This window comes from Eulemur rufifrons, chromosome 15, assembly GCF_041146395.1.
Source record: "Eulemur rufifrons isolate Redbay chromosome 15, OSU_ERuf_1, whole genome shotgun sequence".
NCBI lineage: Eukaryota > Metazoa > Chordata > Mammalia > Primates > Lemuridae > Eulemur > Eulemur rufifrons.
Window position 1 is genome coordinate 56,816,846 of NC_090997.1, and position 26,499 is coordinate 56,843,344.

A 26,499-nucleotide genomic window follows, 5' to 3' on the forward strand; every position below is an offset into this window, starting at 1 on the left:
TGATAAAGTACAGCTTATCTATATTTTTCTTTGGTTGTTTATACTTTTGGTGCCATATCTAAGAATCCATTGCCAAATCCAAAGTCATGAAGATTAACCTGTATGTTTTCTTGTGAGAGTTTTGTAGTTTTAGCCTTTATAATTAGGTCATTGATCAACTTTGAGTTAATTTTTTGTGTATGGTATGAGGTAAAGATCAATTTCATCAATTTTCATGGTGGTATCTAGTTGTCCCAGCACCATTTGTTGAAGACACAATTATTTCCTTTCATTTTGTTGAGGATTTTTGCATTTATATTCTTGAGGGATATTACTCTGTAGTTTCCTTTTTTTGTGAAGACTTTTCTGGTTTGATATCAGGGTAATGCTGGCCTCATTAGAATGGATTAGGAAATATTCCCTCCTTTTCTATTATTTGAAAGAATTTGAGAGGGTTTGATGTTAAATCTTTAAATGTTGGGACATTTCACCAGAGAAGTCATTTGGTTCTGGAATTTCTGTGTTTGAAAGTTCTGGATTATGGATTCAAATCTTTATTTGCTCTAGATATATTCATATTTTTATTTCTACTTGAGGCAGTTTTGATAGTTGTGTCTTTCTAGTAATTTGTCCATTTCATCAGGGTATTCTAGTTTGTTGGTTATGATTATTCCTATGATTTTCTCATAAACCATTTTATTTCTATAAGGTTGATAGCAATGGCCCCTTTTTTAATTTGAGCTTTTTCTACTATTTTTCCTTGGTTGGTCTAGCCAAAGATTTGTTAATTTTGTTGATCTTATCAAAGTTCCATTGCTTCTATTTTTTTTTCTGTTTTCTATTTTATTTATTTCCTAGGTAATCTTTCTTTCTTTTTCTACAGGCAGGTTTACTTTGGTCTTATTTTTCTAGTTCTTTAAGGTGTAAATTTAGGTTACTGATTTGAGACCTTTCTTTCTTAATGTAGGCATTTACAGCTATAAATTTCCTTCAGAGGACTGCTTTCACTGCATCTATTAAGTTTTAATGTGTTCTGCTTTTGTTTTCATTCATCGCCAAGTATTTTCTCATTTCCCTGGTAGTTTCCTCTGTGACTCATTGGTCTCTCTCTTAGGGACAGTTTCTATTAATTTCTTTTTTCCTACAAATGAGCTATACTTTCTCATTTGCATATTTCATAATTACTTGTTAAAAAATAGACATTTTGAATATTATAATATAGCAACTCTAGAGATTAGATTCCCTCCCACCCAGCGTTGTTGTTGTTGTTGTTGTTGTTGTTACTGCTTATTATGGTGGTTATTTGTTTGTTTAGTGACCTTGCTAAACTAATTTTTTAATGTCTGTATTCTTTGTTGTGAGTGGGCACTGAAATCTGTGTTTGTTAGGTCAGTGGTCCTCTGCTAATTTGACAGAGATTTCCTTAAGCTCCTGGAACAAAACAACAAAAACAAAACAAAACAAAATTTCTCCCTATCTTTGTATTAATAGTTTGGTTCTTCATGGGGGCACTCCTTCACTGTTTAGCCAGACACTTTATAATTCTACCCTGTTTTTCCCTCCTGTTTGCATGGACCGTGAAGTCTAGCCAGAGGTGAGAGCTTAGGGTCTTCTGGTGTTCTCGGGTCTTTTCTGAGCATACACCCCACCCTGGGTATGTGCATGGATTTCTAGATTCCCTTGAATATACAGGAACTTTTCCCAGCTCTTATTCCTCCTACTGTTTCCTTCCCCAGTCTTTTCTGTCTCAGGCTTTTTGGTCAATCTATTTCTTGCCCCTGCTTGTATCTCCTGCCCAGAGACCACAGCTAATACATTTGGCTTTAATTGCTCTTGAAAAACACTACCTGTGAGGCAGCTGCAGCCCTGGGGAAACTTCTGTGTAGGTGAAACAATGGCAAATCCTTGTGCCCATCCCTCTGGAAGCCACCACACAGATTAAAACAGACAACTACAATTCTTTGCACATAAGGTTCATGCTGTTTTCTGTGGTATTTGTGATCTGCACCAGGAATGTGGGCTGCCGTCAAGACTGCTGTGGAACCGGGGAGTGGAAGATAGTAGTAACAGGGTAAATTAATATGCCACAGAGCTCTCCCACCAAAATTATGCAGCTTTTCTCTTCATAAAGCATCCCCTGGTTATTGTAAGTTTTTATTAGATTTCAGACTTACTAAAAAATTGATTCTGATAGTTTTTGCCAGTTTATTCATTGCTTCTGTGGCTACTTTTAATCTATAATGACAGAGTTAGTTGTGGCTGGATAGTCTGTAAAGTCAAAAATATTAACTATTTGGTCTTTAAGGGAAAATTTTCAGACTTCTGTTCTACAGCTCTGTGTGCAAAATTTATGTAAAGGCTGGGGTGCGGTGGCTCACGCCTGTAATTCTAGCACTATGGGAGATGAAGGCGGGAGGATCGCTTGAGCCCAGGAGTTTGAAGTTTGAGCCCAGGAGTTTGCTGTGAGCTAGGCTGATGATGCCATAGCACTCTAGCTCAGGCAACAAAGGTAGACTCTGTCTCAAAAAAAAAAAAAAAAGTATCTAAAAATATTTGTTTCATGAATACATGGATGGATGCATTGGTGGATGAATGTATGGATAAATACATAAAAAATATTTTACATTTATATTTTAGCACGAGGTAATCAAAGGTGATATCAACATGCATTGTGTTAAACTTCAGATAAAAACTTACAATTATACTGTCTTAGAAGAGCCTGGAAATTCATTGATTATCTTTGGAGTTGCCTTTTTCACTAAGAGATCTCATACAGGAATGGTGGTAGTCCATTAAAATCAATGAACGTTCCAGTTAAAAACATATTTGTATTGGGAATTATTTCTATGATGTTGATAAACTGTACTTCGTCTCTTGGTCATGTCATACACTATGTGTTCTAAATCTGTTCAGAAGTGTTGCTTATTAGAATAGTGTGTTCATAACTTGTTTGTTAAAGAAACATTTATCTTTGCTGAAAATCTCCCTTTATTCTGCTTATACTTCTTCATCAGCATTACATCAGAGATTTCTTGAGTGTTTTTCATCTTTCACGAAGAACACCTTCTACCTATAATAAAATTAAATTTACTGACAAAATTTTATCTAATAGGAATCTTTAGTTGCCAAAAATGAAATAAAAGTAATATTAAACAGAGTTGAAAAGAATATTAGGACAAGTAACTAATTCTTGCTGACTTACACTATCTAGTAAAGGAGACTAATTTTTAGCTTCAGAGCTTAGATGGGAGAAGGACAGCAAGAGAGGATTTGGGAAAATTGGAGTAAAGCATAGTCTAGGTAGAAAGGCCAGAAGGATTATCCTTTGTTCCATCACCTTAACATTGCTGTTCATGGTAATGTCCTTTCATCCTTAATCTCTCTTTTAAAAGTGTGACTCTCTGCTTTTCATTCTCTTGAGCATTCGTTAAACAACCTAGAATAAGATGCGGAGGCCTGTTTTCTTCCTGCCTTCCATCCTTTCCTGTACTGTCCTGTCCTATACCAGTTCTACAGTTTTTATGAGCCAACTCACCTTCCTCAAGAACCAACTCCAGCAGCATCATTGCTCTACCGTTCTTGCTGCCCATTCACCAGCCTTCTACCTTCAATCAATTTCTTAACATCTGTCTTGATTTCCATATTCTCTGAGAACCAAGTTGCCATCTCATTATTTATAATTTAATGCCATGAGTACTAGGGCAGTGATAGGCTATACATTCTGTGAACATAAGGCTCAGAAAATAGAAGGAAATAAATGATTCTTGGGAAAATATAAATTGCTCAGTTTTGTTTTAATATCCATAACCTTATTTTAATCTTATGTTATCATTGTCATAATCATTATGTGTTTTTAATTTGGCCCATAGGAATTTTATTTTAAAAAGAGAGCTTTTAAAAAATTTAAGTGCCATTATTTATAACTATATTTCTTAAGTGCTTTGATACCCATAAGCAATTTGAATTTCAGCTGGTTGCCTCAAACTAATCTTAAGAGGTTTTTTTTGTTTATAAGGATGAATTCAGAACCAGCCATGGGTTACCTGAATATCCCTTTCTATTTTCCCAAATAAATGATTTGACCACAGTGTCGTATGTTCTGAGATTCACCAGTATGCTCTAAAATAAGATACACAGTACTGTTTCTCAAAAATGTAATCTATGGAAATATTCTACTTCTGATAATTAATAAAGCAAAGTGGACAGGTAAATAATAATACAGGATAATATAGAATAGTTAGGAATTTCAAATTCATCACTAGATTGGGGGTTCCATAAGGGCAGGGATTTTCTGACTTGTTTTGTTTGGACTGTTCATTGTATACCCAGCACCCAGAATAGTCCTTGGACAGAGTAGGAGTTCAATATATGCTTGGGCAAATGTATAAGTTAGTTAGTTAAGTCTTATCATTGTAATAGGGGATATTTTATACATATTACATTAAAATTAATTTGCATTTTTATATCCTTATGTTTTAAATAGTGTGGGTAAGACAATGATAGCTAAGGGTTAACATATGAAAAAGATAATTGAGCCCTAGGTAAGAGCTGAGAGATAGATGAATTATATACTTTTAAAGATTATAAAAAGTTTTATTATATTTAAATAAAACATTTTGTTCCCTTCAACCTGAAAACATATTTCACTTTTTCGGAGCTTCATTTTGAGTTCATTCTGTGCCAACTCCCAGACTAATGCAGATAAAAAGACATGACTTATTGGGTTCCTTAAAACTGGGGTTGATAGTAGAAATGCTGACAAATGCTTATTACAGATGCTAGTGGAATGAAGTACCTTTACCTCTAGCAAATGCTGATGTGGAGATTTAAGACTATATGAGAAATCAGTAAAGTTGCCCAGGAGAGTTTTATCATATTATTCATTGAACTCAGTATGTGATACAGTAATTGCTTTTGGTACCATTTTTCTTTTTATTACATGAGGTTATTATTTATCCTGTGCCATGTGAAACAGAAAAAGAGAGTTTAAAGGAGAGTCATAACTTGATGTAAAACTATCTTGTGACACAGTGTAGCTGGAGATAGGAATCACAGCATGAAAACTGTGTCTTATTGGAATTAAATATCAGAAGAATGATGTTTGACATTGTAGAGATCCATAAATAATAAAAAGATGCACTCAGACCACATATATTTTTTCTAGTGATGTGCAAACCTGTTTATTGTATATATCTAAATAGGCTTTTTAATCTCACAGGGATCAACATTTATTTCCCTATGACAGAAGTTTTCTTATTTACTTATAGATGTAGGAAATCAAATTAATAGGTGGCATGGCTAGTAGTCTAAGTTGGATTAATAAGATTTAAATAGCATAATAATTTAAGTTATTTTTTTCTGTTTTCATTCTTTGCACACATATATCCCACATATGCCTCACATATTCCTAACCAATCACTAACTTTCATCATATTTTTCCCAGTGTTCAAGTCAGACTATGTGAAAAATATACCATAAATATTTTTGAACAAAATTTAAAATGAGACAATAATTTAATAATGCAAATGGAAAAAAAGTATTTTTAGATACATATTGCTACCTAAATCTGATGGGCTTAATATGTGCTATTTTCATAAATTCTTATAATACTTTTATGTAAAAAGCTATGTTATTAGAAAAGAGATAATTTGTCATTTTAAAAATGAATTTTCTGTATTACATATTTACTTCCTTTTTTTCTTCTATAATGTATTGTCTTCTATAGTGTTGCCTTGATTGTATTGTTCAATCAATAATATCATTTTGCATGTAATATAATATAGCCAGTGCTAATCTCAGTTGATTAGAAAATAATAATAAAGCCATACAACAGGTAATCAATTATCTAATGAACTGTGTACAGTTTTTCATTTGTAAATGATCACTAAGGATTATTTAATGGAGGAAGTATAGTGTGGTGATAAGTGGTCCAGTGGTCTGCCTGCCTCGGTTACATGTTGGCTATTGACGTTGGGCAAAAAATACTTAGCACGTGTCCCTTCAGTTTCTTCATTTGTAAAACAGAAATAATAATATTACCAACCTCACTAGTAGTTATGGAAAATAAATAAATTAATCCAAGTAAAGCTTGGGGTTTGGCATATAGTATGTGCTTGGAAAATTTTAAATAGTACTGTTGCATAATCCATGGAGCTTGACAAATTGTCAGTCTTTGTTGTTCCTTTTAAATAAAAATTAATACATCTATTTATTTATAAATCATAAAGTAAATAAAACTGCAGTATAAAGTCAGTAGCGTTAATCTACTATACCTACATACTTCATTTGATCCCCCTTCTACCAACCCAGAATTCTCTGGCTGTCCCCTTATCTGCATGGGGAATGTGATACTCTTCTCAAGTCCTAAACCCTCTGTACATGGCTTAGAGAACTGAGGATTTGTCACCACCATACCTGAGTCCCATAGGGGAAATTACTTGTCTCAATTTTTTTTCCTTCAAGTTCAAGTTACCCTGGATTCCCCAGTTGACCAGGGCAATCTGCTTCTATTCAATTCACTTCAGCAGCAGTCATTTTATTTGTAAGCCTGCTATGTGCCAGGTAACATTTGTGCTTTTGGTGCAAAGTTAAGTAATCGTCTTGCCAGATATCACTCATGCCTAGTTCAGAAGACATATATATAAATCAGCTTCTTCCCCTTCCATCGCAACAAAGGCATATAAACTATGATCTATGGAAATGTGTTATCTAACTTGAAAGAATAGCAGGCCGGGAAGAGTAGAGAGGGAAATGGGTATAAAAACCCCGTGGGTGGAAGGGCACCACACCTCTCATACTTGTAGTACTCTGTGTACCTCTGGGGAATAAATTTTATATGTGAGCTCCTGGTACATAAAAAGTAGACAGGATTCTAACTATCCTTTAACTTATGGTAAGCCCAAATATCTAGCTTCGAATGTAATTACAGATTAATTTCTGATTACTATATGTTTGATCTAATTCTATTTAAAAATCCAGCATATTTAGTTTTCTCCCAAATGATCTTATGGTATAGAAAGCAACATAAAGTAGTGGGAAAAGTATGTATTGCGGAATTTGGAAAACCTAAGTTCAAACCTCTTCTTTGACTCTTCTTAGCTATGTGATCTGGGAAGATCATTTAACCTTTCCAAACATTTGAATGACAAACGTAGAATAGCCCCAGTAAGATTCCACTGAAGCATATGAAAAGATGTTCAGTATCATAAGGCATTAGGGAATTGCAAATTGAAACAACAGTGAGATACCAACACATACCACCACATAGAATGGCTGAAATCCAGAACATTGACAACACAAATGCTGGTGAGGATGTGGAGCAACAAGAAGTCACATTTCTTTCTGGGGAGAATGCAAAATGATACAGCCACTTTATAAGATAGGTTGAGTTTGGCAGTTTCTTTCAAAACTAAGCATATTCCTACTATATGATCCTGCAGTCATGCACCAAATGAACTGAAAACTTGTGTCCAAAAAAAAAAAAAAAACAGTACATGGACGTTTATAGTAGCTTTATTTATAATTTTCCAAATTTGGAAGGAACCAAAATTTTCTTTAGTGGGTGAGTGGACAAATAAACTATGGTATATTCACATAATGTGATATTATTCAGCACTAAAAAGAAATGAGCTATCAAGCCGTGACAAGACATGGAGTAAACTTAAAGGCATATTACCAAGTGAAAGAAACCAATCTGAAAAAAACTACATATATAGAGGAAATTTAAATGCATGTTACCAAGTGAAAAAAAAAAAAACAAATCTGAATAGGCTACATTCTAACTATGTGACATTCTGGAAAAACAAAACTCTAGAGACATTAAAAAGATTTATGGTTGCCAGTAGTTAAAGTAGAGGAAGGGATGAATAGGGAGAGCATGGAGGATATTTAGGGCAGTGAAATTATTTTTGTATGATACTACATTGGTGGATGCATGTCATTATACATTTGTCAAAACTCATAGAATATACAACACCCAAAGTGAACCCTAATGTAAGCTGTGGACTTTGGGTGATAATGATGTGCCAATGTAGGTTCATCATTTGTGATGAATGTACCTATTTGGTGCTGGATGTTGACAGTGGGGAAGACTAGGCAAGTTGGGGCCAGGAAGTATATGGGAGATCACTGCACTGTCCACTCAATTTTTCTGTGAACCTTAAACTGCTTGAAAAATAAAGTCTAGTTTTAAAAACCCATGGAAAAGTATCGGGAAGCTGAAATAATAAAATTATATTAAGGAGTTGATATTTGCCAGATTCCTTGTAATAAATTCCCCAAACAACTTTAAATGCATTATTAAATACATTCAGAGATGAGAAAATTGACAATTCACTAATTTATCAACTAGTTTATTAAATTAATATTTACTGAGCACTTAGTTTGTTCCAGGTATTAGGCTGTGTGGTGTCATATATGTCATATATTTAAACACAATACATATATACACGCTATATATATTAATATATACACTATATGTATACACATTATATATTAATGTATAGACCATATATACATATACTGTATATATTAAAAATACATATATGTATATATAGGTTTTGATCTACAGTTTCTGGCTCATAACTTTCATAGCTCTTCTTACAGTCTTGTGTTATAATGTTGAACGTATTAAGCCTCAGGAGCAGGCCTCAGGAAACAGAATCTCTCTGACCTTCTCCTGCCCTCCTTTCACCTGCCCCAAGGCAGGACTCTAATCTTCCCTGCCTTTCAGATTGTGGGTCATGAGAGGGTCCTGCCCAATTCCCAGGAGACCAATTACATTTTAATGGTTGTCCATAAAAAGCCTAGAGGACTGGGCTCAGAGAGCTTCCAGACAGCTCAACACGGAGTTTCCTGGAGGGTGGCTCACCCAGGGAAGCTCCGTGCTCCTTCCCCCATACCTCGCCCTGTGGCGTCTCTTCGTATGTATCCTTTGAACTATCCTTTATAATAAACTGGTAAACCTAAGTGTTTCCCTGACTTCTGTGAGAACCGTAAGCGGCAGGGTGGGAGTGGGAGGGTTGCACGCGTGGGAACCTCAACATGAAGCGGCTTAGTCAGAAGTTCCACAGAGCTGGACTGGTGTGGACTTGCGACTGGTGTCTGAAAGGAGAGGGGCAGTTTTGGACCCCGTGAGATCTGACGCTTTCTCCAGGTTGATAGAGTTGGAACTGAATTAGAGGACACCCAGCTGGTGTCTGTGTTTGGTGTGGTAGGGGAATCTCTACATTTGGTCACGGAAGTCTTCTGTATTGATGATTGTTGTGGTATGAGAGCAGAGAAAAAACACTGTTTCAGAGTTTTTCCAAAACAGTATGAATTCATGTGGATGTTACATTCCAGGAAAGACAATCAAAAAACCAGTACTAAGCAAATAAATAAATAATTGAAGATGAATTAAGCACCATGAGAAAGTAAAAAAAAAAAAAAAATGAGATAAAGAATAACAGAGAAGATTCTCTTTAGATAAGGATGCCAGGAAAGGTTTTACATTTAACTTGACCCTGAAAGAAAGGAAGGGAGCTCACCATTTGAAGAGCATTATTGAAAAAAAAAAAAAAAATACGTAAAAGGACTTTGAGGCAGAAAATAGCTTAGTATTTGAAGAACTGAAAGAAAAGAGCATATCTAGATTTTAAGATGAGGTTGCAGAGGGATAGGTAGATTGTAAGTTCTTATAATGAATATTTTATTCATTTAACACATGTTTCTTGAGCATCAACTGATTGCCAGTGATTTTTCTATGCACTGAGATAAATTAATAAACATAATTTCTAATGTCTCCATACTCATATGTTTATAATATAATTAATAGAGGGAGAAACACAAACACACATATCAAAAGATAAATACCTGGGTGTGATGGCTGAGGCTGTGGTAGCTCACACCTGTAATCCCAGTTACTCCAGAGGCTTAGGCAGGAGGATCCCTTGAGGCTGGAATTTCAAGGCTAATCTGGGCAACATAGAGACCTCATCTCTAAAAATAAATAAATAAATAAATAAATCTTCAGATAGAGTAAGTGCTATAGGAAAACAAAAAAGGGAAAAACAATGGAGACTAACTTAGAAGGGAGAGGTAATTGATATATAGTGTGGTTTCTCTGAAGAGGTAATATTTGAGCAGGGACTTGAATAATGAGAAAGAAACAGCCGTGTGAAGATCTTAGGATAGATCCTTCTAGTCAGCAAAGAAAAAAAAAAAAAAAGACAATGCAAAGACCTTCGGTTAGAAATGAGTTTGGCAATTTTGAAGGGCAGAAAGAAGCCCAGCGTACCTGTAATACAATGAGAGACAGGGGGAATGGAAAGCTAAGGTCAAAGAGGAAAACAGAGCCTGGAAGACCAGGGTAAACAGTTTTTATTTTACTCTAGTTTTAATGATAAGCCACTGTTGAGGTTTAAACAGATACATGATAAAAGCAGATTAAATCTTTACAAAATCACCGTGACTTTCTGTGGAGAATGGACTGTAGGGCATAGCAGTGCAAGAAATGAGAGGTAGGTGGTTACTACTGTAGGAATTCAGATGGGAGATAAACCATGAACCATAATGGTAGCAGGGGCAGTGTACATAAATTAGTGGGCCCAGAATACATTTTGATGGAAGAACTTGCAGCATTTCCAAAGGATAGGACAGAGAATTTGAGAATGATTCCTTGGCTCATAACTTGATCAATTTTGTGAGTTGCAAAGTCGTTTACCAAGATGAGAACAAGTGATAGAACAACAGGTGTTAGGGCACATGGAAAGGAAGTTGAACGTTATTTTAAATGCATTGGGAATCCATTGGATGATTTGAAGTAGAGGAAGGGAGTAAATTCAACGTAAGATTTCTTGTGTTGCTCTGTAGTGAATGAGCTAAAAGAAAAGGAGGCAAGGATGATGCCTCAGTGACTGGTTTGAGTAGCTGTGTAAATGATGGTGCCATTTTCTGAAAGCAGAGAAAACTGAAAAGGTGCACAAGTTTTGGGGAAAACAAGAATTCCACTTGGGACATGTTAAATGTGAGATGTCTACAAGGCATAAAATTATGCTGACAAGTGCTCCTGGATATGCATGCCTAAGACTCACAAAGGAAAAGTCTGAGTTAAATATATAAATTTTGAAGTCATCAGCATAAAGATGTTATTTAATTTGATGTGTGTGGGCCAGAAAAATTAGAGATAAAATTTAAGAAAAGGGGATACGGCCCATAATCAAATCTTAGGAACATCAACATTTAACTGAGAAATTATAATAATGGACCATGGAGTATAGGCCAGATAATAAAGCAAGATCAGGATAGAGTTGATAGTGGGAAAATGTGAGTTCACTGAGAGTTCTTTATGAGATTGATGAAATTAGGGGTGGGTGTGATTAAACATTGAGTTGGATAAATGGCCTGTTAGAAATCCTAAGACAGAGGTAGCTAATTTTCTGACAGATGCAGAAAGCAGTTGTGATCATGGGAAAGAAAGACTAGATTTCAATGAAGAAGAAAATTTGGTAATGAGGAGGTAAAAAGATTAAGAGATCAGCCATGTTAGATGCTCCATGTAGGTGAATTTTGAATATGCAGAGAATGATGATAAAAGTTAGAAAAGAGAGCAAAATTTCCATCCAATAGTTAAATATTTGAAGAGTAAAGACTTCCTTTCCCATTTAGTAAATCTTCTGAATCAGATTTCATTGAATGACAGCAATTGTAGAGAGCCTGGTACAGTAGGTAGCACGAACCTCAGAGGAGCAGAAGTTACTGCACAAAGCAGGGGAACAAATGGTCTGGAGGCAGCAATGAGGGGCAGCAAAAACACCAAATGTGTCTCTGTCCCTGGGAGATGTAGCGATAACACTGAAGATAGTCTGTGAGAAAGAGGGCTGAGGCTAAGTAGTGTCTTCAGGGAACAGTCCAGTAAAGCAGGAAAGTAAAATGGTCATTCTAAAAATTAGATGAAGATACGGAGCAGCGTGCTGATCTCTGAACTGGACTTCCTTTGCACACAGTAGCTATGTTTAGGAGGGTAAGAATAACTGGAGGTGAGGCTAGAGGTATGTGAAACAGCAAGGGATGAGTTAGGTCAACAGGGATGGGAAGGAAGATGGGATTAATCTTGATTATTTCTGAGGTGAGTATGAGTAAGCCAACACACTGATGTCATGTCCAAAACTCCTTTAAGTACGCTATCCCTCGTGGGATGACTGTTGTTCTCCAGGCTTAGGGAAGAGGGTGATCACATTCCAGATGGACTGGCTTGGCAGCTTCCTAAGCCTTTTCACTCTACAGTAGCTTTCTTTAAGAGTGCAGAGGTTTTGCCCATGATGAAATAGTAGGTAGGAGAGCCAATTGCACCCTGGTTTATTCACAGCCCATTCTGTCATAGCATGTTTCATGTGCCCCCAATAAAATATGCTAATGCATGGATTCTCTTGGCACTTAGTTAAATATACAGATCTTTCTTTCTTTTCTCTTCTTTTCTTTTTCTTTTTCTTTTTCTTTTTTTTTTTTTTTTTGTATATACAGCCTGATATGCAAAGCATCACAGGATTTGGCTCCCCAATCTTTTTTCCTTTTCATCTTGTTTAACCAACTCCCTCACTTATTGGATGTGACTTCCGTCACATTGTTGGCTATGATCCTCTTCCTGGAACACTCCCATGTTATATTGGTCTCTGGGCTTTTTACATGCTGTGTCCTTGGCCTGAAACACTCTTCTAGAATTTCAAATGGCTAGACTCCTCATCTTTTGAATTCTACTTCATCTCTCAGCTCCTCAGAAAAGACTTTCAGATATGTTACTCAATTTTTTCTTATCTTATCAAGTACCTTGCAGTTGTTCTCTATCCTATTGACCTATTTATGTTTCTATGCCAGTTATCAGCACCTAGAGATATGTATTCTGTTTGTTTATCCATTTATTATCTGTTTCCTTCTCTATATCATGAACTTCGTGGCTCAGGGATTTCTCTTTTATATAGAGGAGGACTGACTCATAGTAGGTTCTCCATAAAATGATGTTGGATGAATGAATAAGCACTTGATAAATATTTGTTTCCTTCTCTATATTTTAAAGTAAGCTAGTACTTTTCTATTATAATTAAATATGATAGTTGTAATTTTCATGGTTGTTAGGACAAAAGGTGATAATACGTATAAAAAGTCCTCACTCCAACACTTAGCACATAGTAGGCAATTAGTCAATTTTTTTTTCATTTATTTCATCCATATATCCCACTGAAACAGCACACCAGATATTGATTAAATGGTATAATTCAAATCAAGATATTATAGTTATGATGAAATTAGATGTTATGTATTATATATTATATAGCATATATCATGTCATATACTATTTGTTAAATGTGATATAAAATATATGCTATAAGATATATAATATATCATGTTTTTATTATGTAGTCAGTGTGGGATTATTATAGCTAGATATTCTCTTATAATGCACAAATATTCCTTAAATCTGAATATCTTCTATTTTAATATTCCAAACTATACTAATTACAATTAGAAGAAAATAAAGTTGACTGTTGTCTTAAATTAATGAGAAATTTTCTATCTTCTAGGAAAAGTTCTAATTCTGATGGTAAGTTTCATGACTAACTTGTTAACCTCTTTTCTTTATGTTTGATGTTTCCAGGAAGAACCCTATGTCCTGTTTAAGAAGTCTGACAAACCTCTGTATGGTAATGATCGATTTGAGGGATATTGCATTGATCTCCTCAGAGAGTTATCTACAATCCTTGGCTTTACATATGAAATTAGACTTGTGGAAGATGGGAAATATGGAGCCCAGGATGACGCCAATGGACAATGGAATGGAATGGTTCGTGAACTGATTGATCATGTAAGTCCCTTTTCTCATTATTTATTTGTTTGGTAGATTGCTACAAGGTTTACTCTTTTTATTTTTCTTGCTGTTCAAGGGTTAATAACTACAAAGAGCAGTGATATTTGTCAAGTATATATTTCTGTCAATAATTTAATTCAAAGGAGATATTTTTGTCACTAAATATAAAGAATCAAAGAGAGATATATAATTTCATTGGAAAGAGATGTCTGTCTTAATTAAATTTACTGGTATTGAGTGATTTAACATCTTGAGATTGTTGGTCTTAATTTGTAAATTGGAACAGGATTTCCCAACAATGAATTTCTTCTTCACTTTTGCAATGCTAATTTCCTAATCAACAGAGAGAATGACTGATGCAACCTCTAAATTTTGTGATAAAAGTTTCCTAGGGTAGGGTTAGAAACTTTTCATCTTTAGACTAACAATGAGACAATAGTATCTATATTAAAAAAAAAAATAGAATAAGATACTCTATAAAAATAAAATAATAATGTTAAGCATATTGAAACAGAAATGAGAACATTTTTTCAATCTAATAAGCAGGGCATTCCTAATTGGCCAGGAAAGCATTATTTCTAGACTTCTCATCTCTTTGAAATAAAGTCTCATCTCTTAAGTAAATAGCATTGTATTTGATTTTGTATTTCGTCACATTTAAGTTTCTTTTGACATTTTTCATAATATTAAGGTATATAATTATGGCTAAGATAAGAATTCTACAAAACAATAAAATTATTTTTCTTTTAAAAATAAAAATGTTCCAGAGAGGAACAGGTCACTTTCCACAGGTGGAGAAAGACATTAAGGATGCCCAAGTGGTTCCCTTTTATTGGCCGGTCGGGGGAGGGCTTACAGGGGTGTGGGCTATTACCAGATGATTGATCTGATTGCCAGGTGTTCTGCATTTTCCCACAGTCCCTTCCCCTGATTGGTCCCTGGCTTCTCTGCTCTAGAACTGCCCTCCTAGCCTTTATCTGCCACCTGCAGATTTGGTCCATGCCTAACACCATCATCAATTGACTATAGTTACCCAAGTATTATGCTGGGAAGATGTAATTAAAAGTAAATTCTCCTCTCAACCAGAAAAGGTAGAAGAAAAAGAAAACTATTCTATTTTTGCATGAACATTAAGCCAGAATATGATGGATATCTCTTAGCAATAGATTGCTAAAATAAAAGAAAGTTCACCCTTTCGTGTAGCCAAGCAAATTCAACCGTAGGGGACAAGGGAAAACTTCCCCTTCATCCTCTGAAGGTTCACTGAAAAATGAATTCACAAAAGACAGATCAATTGGAAGAAAAGCATACAAAATTAATTAACATGTACACGGGGAATATCACAGAATGATTACCCAACCCCAATGATGAACAGAGGCTTATATACCATCTTGAGGCTGCAGAAAGAATGAGGGCTTGGATGATGGCAACACAGGTTATAGGAGGTGGGGGGAAGATGAGGCTTGCCTAGCAAAGGTGGTCTTGTTGTGTAAATGAAACCTCATAGGTAGCAGCCCTTGGAGAGAATAAATGGCAAATGTTTCTTTCAGACCTTTAAAATTGTCCAACTCTCAGTTAATCTTTCTTAGATGTAGACAAGGGAAAGCCTCAGAAAAAAAACTGGCTGCATCAATATAGATGCTCTACAGATGCAAACTTCCCCCATAAAAGACAGCTTTGCCGGACTACTTCTGTTTGCTGGCTATCTGACAGCCGTCTCAAAATATGTCAAAGAAATATATTTTGAGGTAAAATATTTTGATTTCCTTCACAACTCATTACATATATGTTCTCAAGATAAACATTAACTGTTTCTCAAGTAGGAGGACTTGACAGCACCATTTGTCACACATAGTTAGTTCATCCTTAATTCACTTGGTAGTTGGGGGTGCCATCTGTGTTTTCTAATTAGTTTCATTCAAAGGAAAAGTAAACTTTTGATATCTTTTGGCAGGAGGTAGTTTTGCAACTTGGAGGGAAACCCCTTTAAAATTAGGCTCTTATCCCCCCATAAAAACTGAGATAGGCCCTCTTTTATCTCTCTTGATGATTACATTTCAAAAAGACACTTTCCTTGGTCCTTGAGAAAGACATTCATGGTCCCAAAGCCTCTGAGCAAGACACTTAATTAGATTTTAAAAGAGTTATGTGCATTTCAAAGAGAGATGGAGAAAGGACTTAACTGCAAGGTTTTTAAGTAAGTATTCTAAGAAAAGGGTAAGTGGAAGGGTGTCTCTCCCTTTACTTTCAACTGGTAAAATTAAGCTTCTTAATTTAATTAGCATGTGCGTTTACAGTTGGAAGTGCTTGTTATTTGAAAAACAGGTGGTTTATCACCCTCTTCTCCATCCTTCCTTCTTGAGAAACCCTCAATGTACAGGTTTTGGTCTGGTCTCTCACATTCATGATGATCTAACCAGGGATAGTTCTTGGTGGGGCAATATGTGGACACAACCTCAAGAGGATATTAGGAGAAAGTGGATTCCTAGGGTATTGGGTATTGTTAGTCCTTGAAAAAAGACCTTCCTTCTGAAACCACTGTCACCCACTACCCCCTTTGCATACACAGGAGGGTTCCACAATATGGTGTACTAGTAAGTACTTGGTAAGGCAGAGGTGAGTTAAAAATCCTAATTCTTCTAGTATGTATTAATTGTTGTATACTTTGAGCACTTTGCCTTAAATTCTTTGAGGCTTAGGTTTTTCAAACATAAAATAGAGGTGATAATATCATATTAATAACTAGGAACAATGTATATAAATTTCCTAATACTGTGCTTGACATGCAGTAGATAATAAATAGATATAACTGATAAGTCCAAACTTTGTGTCTTCTTTTTTACCTTTCTACTCTAGTATTTATGAGTATTCATGTTCAACTAAAGCATAAAACATAGACACTATTACATTGAGAAAGATGGATTATAGTGTTATTATTGTTAATTTTGATTTTAATCATAGTCAATTAAATCAGTGTTAAGTTTTAATAGCAGAGTTTATTAATTGGATCCTTTGGTGTTACAAATATATTAGGGCTTTCCTACCTCAGTGACCTATGTCTTGTGAATGGTAGTTTTATATTAGAATTAATTAAACATAGGGAACATTAGTAGAGAATAAAATTCACTGTTAGATTAGCAATAGGCAAGATAAATGGGGAAAAAATGATGTTTGGGGCAACAGCAAAGCTGGGACATTCATTACTTTTCAAAATTACCTTTACTATTTTTAAAACCTCAAAGTAGTCTTTTTAGAAAAAAATGAAAACATGTTTGGATCTCATTGTACTTATTTTATAGTTTGGTATTATGACAAATTTGAATTACATATAAGACTGAAAGTGAAGTAATTTATTTTCCTTGCTTAAGTCCTTAAAAATCTTCTCATTTTTGTAATCAACCTAATGCTATAATTAATCCAGCATTTCTCAAATACATTTAAAAAATGAAATTTGCATAAAAAAATTTTAGTGGATACATTTCAAAATATTAATAATATATGTCTTACTACAGAGGAAGTAAAGGAATAAACAATCTATTTTGTTTTTCCTTTGTATACTAATCACTTGCTCTTTTTCATATTTTAACTCTAAGAAGTCTTTCCATTGAGCTGACCATCTTTTGAGTTTTTATGATGATTAGTGACTTGGGCCATTCTATGTGAAGATTTTGGTCAGCTATGAAAAGTTGATAATTAGCCTGGTTCAGTGGATCATGCCTGTAATCCCAGCACTGTGGGAGGCTGAGGCAGGAGGAATGTTTGAGCCTATGAGTTCAAGGCTGCCGTAAGATATGATGGGGACACTGAACTCCAGCTTGGGTGGCAGAGTGAGACTCTGTCTCTTTAAAAAAAATGATAATTTTTTTAAGTAATCAGACTAATTAGAATCTAAATTAGAACACTATGTCACCATACCAGTTCACTGCATCCATGATCCTCTGTATTGTAGTGTATACCTGGTAACATTCATCTGCCTCAAATATACTGAAAATAACTGGGAGACATGAATAGTGCAAAAAGTGTTCAGCACTCGATAATATTTATTAAAATAATGACACAAATATTCCACAACAAATGTGTTAAACTCAAGCACCATGTTCCTTAGAGAATATGGCTGCATATTTTCCAAATGCTTTTTATTTTTATATTGTCTTCCAAAGGCTCCTGTGAAAGTGTCTATTCAAGGACCAAGTAAAGAAATACACAATGCCATACCTTCCTCTTGAAATTAAAACATTATAACTTTTTGTATAATATTTTATAAAATATTTTATCACATTTTTCATTCTTAAAAGCAAATTTAACTATGGAGCCTGATCGAGTAGAGATGAGTACCCAGAAACTTGCTAATGCAGCCATTGTATTAAGTTGGGCATAAATTTTACTTGTAGCTTTGGGTCATACGTTCCTTATAGCTAATAACTCACTTATGGGCTCATGAGACCACTGTTGTGAGTATGTTTTTCATAAAGCCAACTAGAATTATTCATTAGCATGAGGGAAAACACCTAAGCTGCAATAAGCTAGCACATATTATTATGGGACTACTTAAAGTGACAAGGGCAGTTAAATTACTTTCAACTCTCTGGTGATGTTTGTCTTGGTGTAGGAAAACCTCAGGAAGATTTATGCTTGTAGACATCCATGCATAAGCTAATAAGGCAATGCACAAAGTCTCTATATGTGCAGGTTAAAAATGGAACTCAGATCTGTCTTCATCTTCTAGTTTTCCACCAACCCACGTAGATCAAACCTTTGCCATTTCATTATGTCTTTATTATGTACTTCCTGGCTCTGATATCTTCGCTAGGAATTCATCTATACATTATAGTCAAATTTTAATTTAATCACCAATATTTTCTCAAAGCTTTTCCACTGAAAGCATTGCATAGGTACTGAAAGATTAAAGTATATAATTTCAAGTACTCATGTTGACCTTTAATTTCTTTCTCCCCATCCCTGACACCCATTGGTTGGGTGCCGTTCTCAGCTCTCCCTCTTTGTCATCTAGTCAAAGTCCACCTCCAGGGTTCTGTGTTGGAGCCCTGCTCCACAAAGACTTTCCTGGCCCCGTTTACTCCTCTAAGGAGCCTACTTTTTTGGACACCAGTAGAACTACTACTTCTAGTACTTCATCAGACATTCCTTATTGCTTGAAATTCTTTGTCCTTTTATCATTCTCATGAGATAAACCCCAGCTGGAGGCAAATTTTCAGAATTTGCTTAAGCCAGTGATCTGCTGGGGATTCTCTGACCTAGTATCATAATGATGATAAAATATTTGGGGAAATACTATGCACTTGTGCACTCATGCCCTGCAGATCAATAATTACTTCTTAACTGTGCAAATTTGGGCTTGTCTCTTTTCCTCTCCTTCTGTCTCAGTCTCTCTCTCTACTGTGTAGGCTTGAGAAAATTCCTTATTCTGTCTTGATGTCATTTCTATTATATATGCAATGGGAATAATGATACTCACCTTATAAAATGATGGTGTAGATTAAATGTCCATGTCTGAAAGAGGAACACCACTGTAGTCTTGTTTAACTTAGTCACATACATCAGTGTGACAGCAGGGATGAGGTATAGATGGGGGAGATACAGAGGGAGGGAGGACAATTACAATTACATTTATTACATATATGACAATTATTACTATTAATGTATTCAAAGAGGTGACAGTTTTCTTAATGTTACTTTATTGTGGCTATTGAACACAATGAGCTAGTTTACAGGATGACTATTGAACCATGATTATACTATATTTAGAACAAATAATTGATTACATTAATATGTGCTATAATGTTATCAGAGAAAAGGAGTATTTTTAAAAATAATCACAACTAAATACTGAGAGATTTTTAAAGTGACATTGTCTGACCCCTAACCTCATTAGAATTGTTTCAATTAAACTTTGAGAGGTTTTTTAAAGGGTAAACATTTAAATATAAAGATTAGCTCTTTTAGAGATGCTAAAGAACATTACAACTTTGTTGTTCAAAGAGATTTATGTTTTAATATCATTAACCATTTTAGGTTGGTAAAAGTGCATTGGGCAATAAGTGTTTGGTTTTCTTAAATGATGTTCCTTTTTGTATCTTCAAACACTGAAATTTTAAAAGCAAACAAAAACTTGATCATTTGATGGATTTAAAAAAAAAACAGAATGAGAAAGAAATTCTGTTTCAGTTTGTAAAAAAAACTATGGTAAAGTGGCAAGTCTGTTGGAATCTAATTCACTCTTATTTTACATTATTTTTAAGAAGACCCATGATGTATGGTTTTCCAGCTGTCTGAATGTTTCCCAGCATGCTGCCTTGGCATTGCAATTAGTGTTTAACATTATCAAGTCATTCATGATTCATAAATAAGACTTAAATCTGCGGTCCCCAGGGTCCCCAACCCCGGGGCTGCAGACCAGTACTGGTCCTTGGCCTCTTAGGAACCAGGCGGCACAGCAGGAGGTGAGCAGGGAGCCAAGCTTCAGAAGCGTCATCTGTATTTATAGCTGCTCCCCATTGCCCCATCACTCACCATCTCCCCATCCCCTATTCTCCCCCATCCATGGAAAAATTGTCTTCTATGAAACCAGGCCCTGGTGCCAAAAAGGTTGGGGACCACTGCCTTAGAAGACCTCCCTACACTATGTTGTTTTGCCTCCTGATTGCTCTTTTATCATATACTAGGAAGGAAGTAAAATATTTGTTTTTTAGAGAACTTAAAAAGGCTCCAGGTTTTATTACAAAAATAGAAAGACTAAATCAAATAACAGTTTCTTCTAAATAAAAATGAACTTACACCTCCACAGCTTTCAATTTTGATAGCATGTTGTTTAATTTGGCATTCTAGTTGAGGCACTCTAGCACTTCTGGTAAAAACAAACAAACAAAAAACCACCACCAACAAGAACAAAAGAAAATTTTTACATAGTAGTAATATTATTATTACTTTTTAAAAAAATTTTAGCAAAAATAACTAAACTCAGAAGTACAAAGTTATTTATAATTTTCTATGACCCAAAAGTGACAACTGTTAACATGCTTATTAACTTTGCTTCAAGTGTCTTTTTTAATGTAAAAGTTATAAGATATTACAGACAATATTGAAGTCCCTTAATCACCATAAATTTTCTCAAGTTATTAATTTTCCAAATCAATCATAAAAGATAAAATTACATTTTCCTTATCTCTCTCCAGATGTAACCAATATCTTAAGTTTGGTATTCTCCTGGTACATTTTGTATAAATTGTTCAATAGTACTCTGTAGTAGGAATGTATCATTTTCATTTTGCCACTCTTCTACTTAGACATAACTCTACATAACTTAGACATCCTGCAAAGTTATGTATGCCATGACAAACAACACTGTCATGAAGATGTTTGTCTTATCTCCTGGAGCACCTATGCAAGACTTTCTCTTAAGGGACATACTGAGAAAGGAATCGATGGTCAGCGTTCATGTATTTTTTTTTTTTTTTGGTTTCATTAGACATTGAAAATATTGTTCTCCAAATTGCTTTACCAATTTACATTTCCACTAGTAGTTTATAAGAGTTTCTGTTACTCTACAAAATCACTAATACTTGAGATTCTCACCATTTGAATTTGATCAAATGGTCTGATGACTAGTGGAATGAAGCTGCTTTAATTTTCTATTCCCTGATTATCACCCCCTCTTTCCCCCAACATGTATAGACTTTTTAGTTTTCTCTTCTTTGAATTTCCTATTTATTTCATCTTTTATTATTGATTCAGGGCAATTTGTTATATTTTGCAAATGTTTATGATACAAATATTTCTCCCAGTTACTTATTATTCCTTTATGGTTTGGGATGTTTTTGTGCCTAGTTGGAGAAATTCTTCCTTAACTGGAGCTCATGAAGATATTCTCCTATTATTTAAAATCTTAAGGTTTTTGTTTTTCAAATTTAGTTCTTTCATTCACCTGCAATATGTTCTTTAAGTAAGTCCACACTGATTGGACCTCAATTTAAGTAAAAGCCTGAATTCCTTTCACACCCTTCATGAAGCTAGATGCCTAAATACTCAAACCTACAAGATATTTGCAAATAACTTCTCTTCTTTGTAAAAAAAGCAACTTAGAAAGCAAGTGATTTTTACTTTAAAGAGAAATCCTGTGATTATTGTCTCAGACATTAAAAATATTAAGAATTAGGAAAACATATGACATTTTTTAAAAAGGCTAATATAGTTATTTTTAACTGAATATTTTTCTCAAAGTGGATTTAAGCAGAAAGCTGTCAAAAATGAAAACAAACTGCTAAATAGTTCAGAAACAAGGATATTGAGAATGTTAATTCAGAAACATAGGATATCACAGACCATTGTAATTCTAAGTACTATAATAGATTATAATTCAGTGGAAATTTTCCTAATGTAGATCCTCAGCACCCATATATTGAATGTCATTTTGGGAAAGATACTATATAACTACAACATTAATATAATATCTCTTAAATTTAATGATGACATTTTATTTAAAAAAAAATAAGGTATGTGAAGTGTTAAATTCTTCTTTTAGTACTAGTGCAATAAAGAATTTTTCCTTCGTCTATGTAATTCCACAGTAACATTGAGATTATATTTACAAATATTTCTGTATTTTTAATATTTAAAAATGATTTAAAAGCCCCTTTGCTCCATTTTTTTCTATGACGTATTTTCAGGATATTTTAAAAGAAATTATTTCCCTGATAACAATCTTTGATAACTTGCTATGAATTGCAATATTGTGGAAAAAATAGAGCTAATGATTATTTTGTTTCCAATTATAAATTATCGAATAAACATTCCCCATGTATACTTAGTTCTTCAAATATGATTTCTAAACTTAAGATATTTAAAATATCTGTAAAAATGTTTTGGATGTAAATATTACCAGAAAAAAAACAGTACAAGGACATAATTTGAAGATTAAGAGAAAGTAAAATATTAAGTTAATATTATAGAGACTCCTATAAATGTATAGAGTTCTATAATTCTATACACTTGTATACATTCTATACATAATTTTGCCCTTACAAAACAGTAAGCAACTAATCAGCCTTGCAAATCAAGGTGTTGAAACTTTTCCTTAACATAGGAAAGGCTTCTTAATAAAAAAAAGCTTTTCCAAGCTTCTTTAATGAACAAAGGAAAGCAAATTGGAATGGAAAAGTCTTGAAGCTGGGAATTTGATGACTCAAAGAAAATATTATGTAGAAATGAAAGTAGGAATATAAATTAAGGGCAAGGGAATTCTGGAAGGAAGTATGTCCAAAATCTAGGATTATTTGAAGTCAATAATAATTTTATGTTTGCTTCAGAGAGTGACTTTACAGTGACACTACTGAAGCCGTGGCCTTAAAAAATTGTTTTCCTGTGATATATGGAACATCTCTGTGTTATTAAGTAATAAGTGCTGATTTGAATCTATTATTACCAGAAAAACAGAATAAATGTAACTAAAAATATATATGAACAAAGGTGGCTTTTTAAAAGATGATGTTTTCTTTAGGCTACAGAGCGAATCTAAACAGAAACAAAACAAAGAAAAGCCCTAAAAAATTTTAAAAAATCAAGGAAAATAAAAAGGAAAACCATAGCATGGAATTTCTTAATACTGTAGGAAAAAAATAGCATCTCTTTGTTAACTGAGACTGGATTCTTCTTTTACATGAAATTGTATGAAGTTTTCTTTCAGAGTAAATTTGAATAATGGAAATAACACAATTGATAAAATAAGATATTCTTCATGATATCCCTAAAGGGAAGGATAATTCAGTATAATTCAGTATTATTAATTCAGCATTTTTGTGCCACTCACATTTTTAGACACTGAAGATATAAAGAAATATAAAAATCCTAGGTAAGATAGACATTGAATAATTTTTTATAGTGGTAATGAAACAATGGAGATATTCCCAAAATATTTTGAGAAACCCAAGGGATATATCTAATCCTATCTGGGAGGAAAAAGGGTCAGGAAGGCCTTTAAACTTGAATTAAAAGAAATAACAGGTGCTTTTCTTGAATACATTATTTTTTTTGTGCTGCAGTTAATTTAATTTCAGCACATAGTTCTACCTGAGGGATGTCATCTTATATAACACTACACATGACTAAAACAGGGAACTACAACTTGGTCAGGTTCATTTAAATATATTGAAAAACAATTTAAGATAAACTGATCTGATTCAGAAAATTTTTAAAAACAGAATTAACATAAAGTAACAAAGGTTTCTACATCTGTCTTGAATAAGAAGGAAATTGATCTAGTTTTAGCAATTAAGAAGAATCTGTTGAGAATGCATTGGTTTGCTAATACGTAATTACACTGATATTAACCACTATTGTTTTGTGCCAAAACCATGTGTCTTCATCCATACAATTTCCTGATCATTTCTAATTACCTTTTAAGGTTTTCTGGTTCTTCTGGGACATTTAGTTTGCTAAAGAGCCAGCCAACTAGAGTTTATTTTTTACATATTTAATTATAATGATATTCATCCGATCAAGTTTTTTTTTCTTTTCATAAACATTATCCAACTTGGATCATTGGAAGATCAGAGGTATTACGTGTGGGACTTGTTCAAGTACAAATTCAATTACTTGTTTAAATGACAACATTTAGTTTAATACGAAACAACATAGAACTATCTTTTATATCCTTGTATTATCTCCTCCATGGAAATGTTTAATTTTGATGCCCTGTAATACACAATACTCTCTTTGGGCACCATAGTTTACTTTCCTTTTGTCAAAATTTAGATTAAAAATATTCTTATAATGTCACTTTGTGCTTTTCACTACATACATTTTCAAGATCCTTTCCCAGTCAGAATATAAGCTCTGGGAGGGCAGGAACTATATATATAGGACTTAGTATGATGCCTAACACATAATAAATAATGAGTTTTTGTTAAATGCATAAATCCTATTTTTCCATTCAGGCCAATTTGGCCAACTCCACTTACAAAACTACTTATAACTGGGAATATGTCTCAAATGAATTTTCCCAAGCATTGTATTCTAGCTATTAACATGCATGCCTTGTCTGTTCTAGGTAGGTATGAGTGTCTGTTTAGGCAGGAGTGATTTGATGTTCTTCATGGTATCTCCCCCAACACTTGCCACAAGGCCTCACACATAGTGTAGAAGATGGTCAATAAATTTCTATAGAATAAATAGATGGATATAAATTGTCCACCTAGCTTCATCTCTCCACAATAGTAGAGTGCAATTAACTTTACATTGTACTTGTGATTACTTTAAACCATAGCTATAATATCACAGATTCCTTCTGAAAAAAATAAAATCCAGTAAGATTGTTGAACTTATTAGTAGTTCAAATTTTAAAGTAGAGAAATGAGTCATAACTAATGAATAATAGATAAAGGCATTCTGAAACACACAATAGTACAAATGTAGACACATAGAAAAAGTCATTTTCAAGTGTTCCTTAAGCAGATATTGTGAGATACATTTTAGGACAGAGTATGACATGAGATAATGTGAGGGTATGTATTATGGAAAACACTCAAGGCAGGGCACTTAAAGGCTTTGTCCTTAAATCTCCCCAAATAAACATACACAAAAGTCAGAATTGTCACAATTATATTAGTATGATTCAAAGGAGATTTGATTGTATATGTATGTTTTTAAAAGGTATCTAATCTTAGGGTAAGAGCAGACTAGAAATACAGCATGCTCTGTAATCAAAGGACCATCAATATAAAAGTAACAATTTTAGCATCAGCATGGTAACTGGTCAACTGAGAGTTTATCTTTTAAGCACCTTAATACAATCTTTTTGGATAGACCATCTCTAGAATGCATTACATGTCTTTAAAACTGCACTACAGTGAACATAATGCAAACTCCAGTTGAAAACTTTATATCTGTCTTGATGCTTTCATGATCATTTTATACTTCACATGAAATCACCCAGGAATTTGAAATTCATGTATATCAAATTTCTTATTCATGGTTGTGCTTGAAATGTTGCAAATATTTGCTCAGGAGCGATCACTTTTACTCCTTTTCACCTCTTTCGTGGGTTCAAATGGGCACACATTGAATTGTTCCCACTTCCATCCCCTTCAGATAGCTGTGTTCTTCACCTTGTATCTATCTCACTTTATCTTCTTCAGCTTATTTACTATTATCTTTTGTTTACTCCAAAATTCCTCACATGCATTTTGCTCACTTTCCTACACAAATATTACATAGACTAGGTAATTTTTATGTCTATTTTCAATGAGCATTGAAATAATTTGAAAATCAGTATTTTTAAAGATATGTTGATAATAAGCTGATTTATGAGCATATAAATACTGTTAAGCAGGTTTAAAGCAGGCATCAGCTGCTCAGAAGAGCTACAAATGACAGCGATTCCATGGTGAAGAGCTCTCAATTCTGGGTCTCAACCTTAGTTATGCAGATATGAACCTTTATATGCAGCTATGCATATAAAATAAATGTTTATATACATTTATTTAGGAATTATTGAACTAGCTAAACACAAAGAACTGATTTTTAGACTGGACTATTTTAATGTCTGTGTAACAGGGACCATGGTTTCCCAGTCCTCTTAATTTTTGTTGATAGGTGCAATTTCAATCTAATTTAGCTAGGTGTGGTGGCTCATACCTGTAATCTCAGAATTTTGGGAGGCTGAGGTG

General features: G+C 34.0%; 1 protein-coding gene across 5 annotated transcripts in view; it reads left to right on the forward strand.

The window, feature by feature from the left end:
• GRIK2 (glutamate ionotropic receptor kainate type subunit 2) overlaps nucleotides 1–26,499 on the forward strand; it is a 611,565-nt gene that overhangs the window by 417,333 nt on the left and 167,733 nt on the right. For 4 of the 5 annotated variants that reach the window (XM_069487353.1, XM_069487354.1, XM_069487355.1 and 1 more), the window contains exon 10: nucleotides 13,610–13,816. In XM_069487353.1, coding sequence (XP_069343454.1) covers nucleotides 13,610–13,816 — 207 coding nt within the window. Of the gene's footprint in view, nucleotides 1–13,609; nucleotides 13,817–15,001; nucleotides 15,005–26,499 lie in introns of all 5 variants that reach the window. The other variant, XM_069487357.1, reaches the window with a different exon arrangement.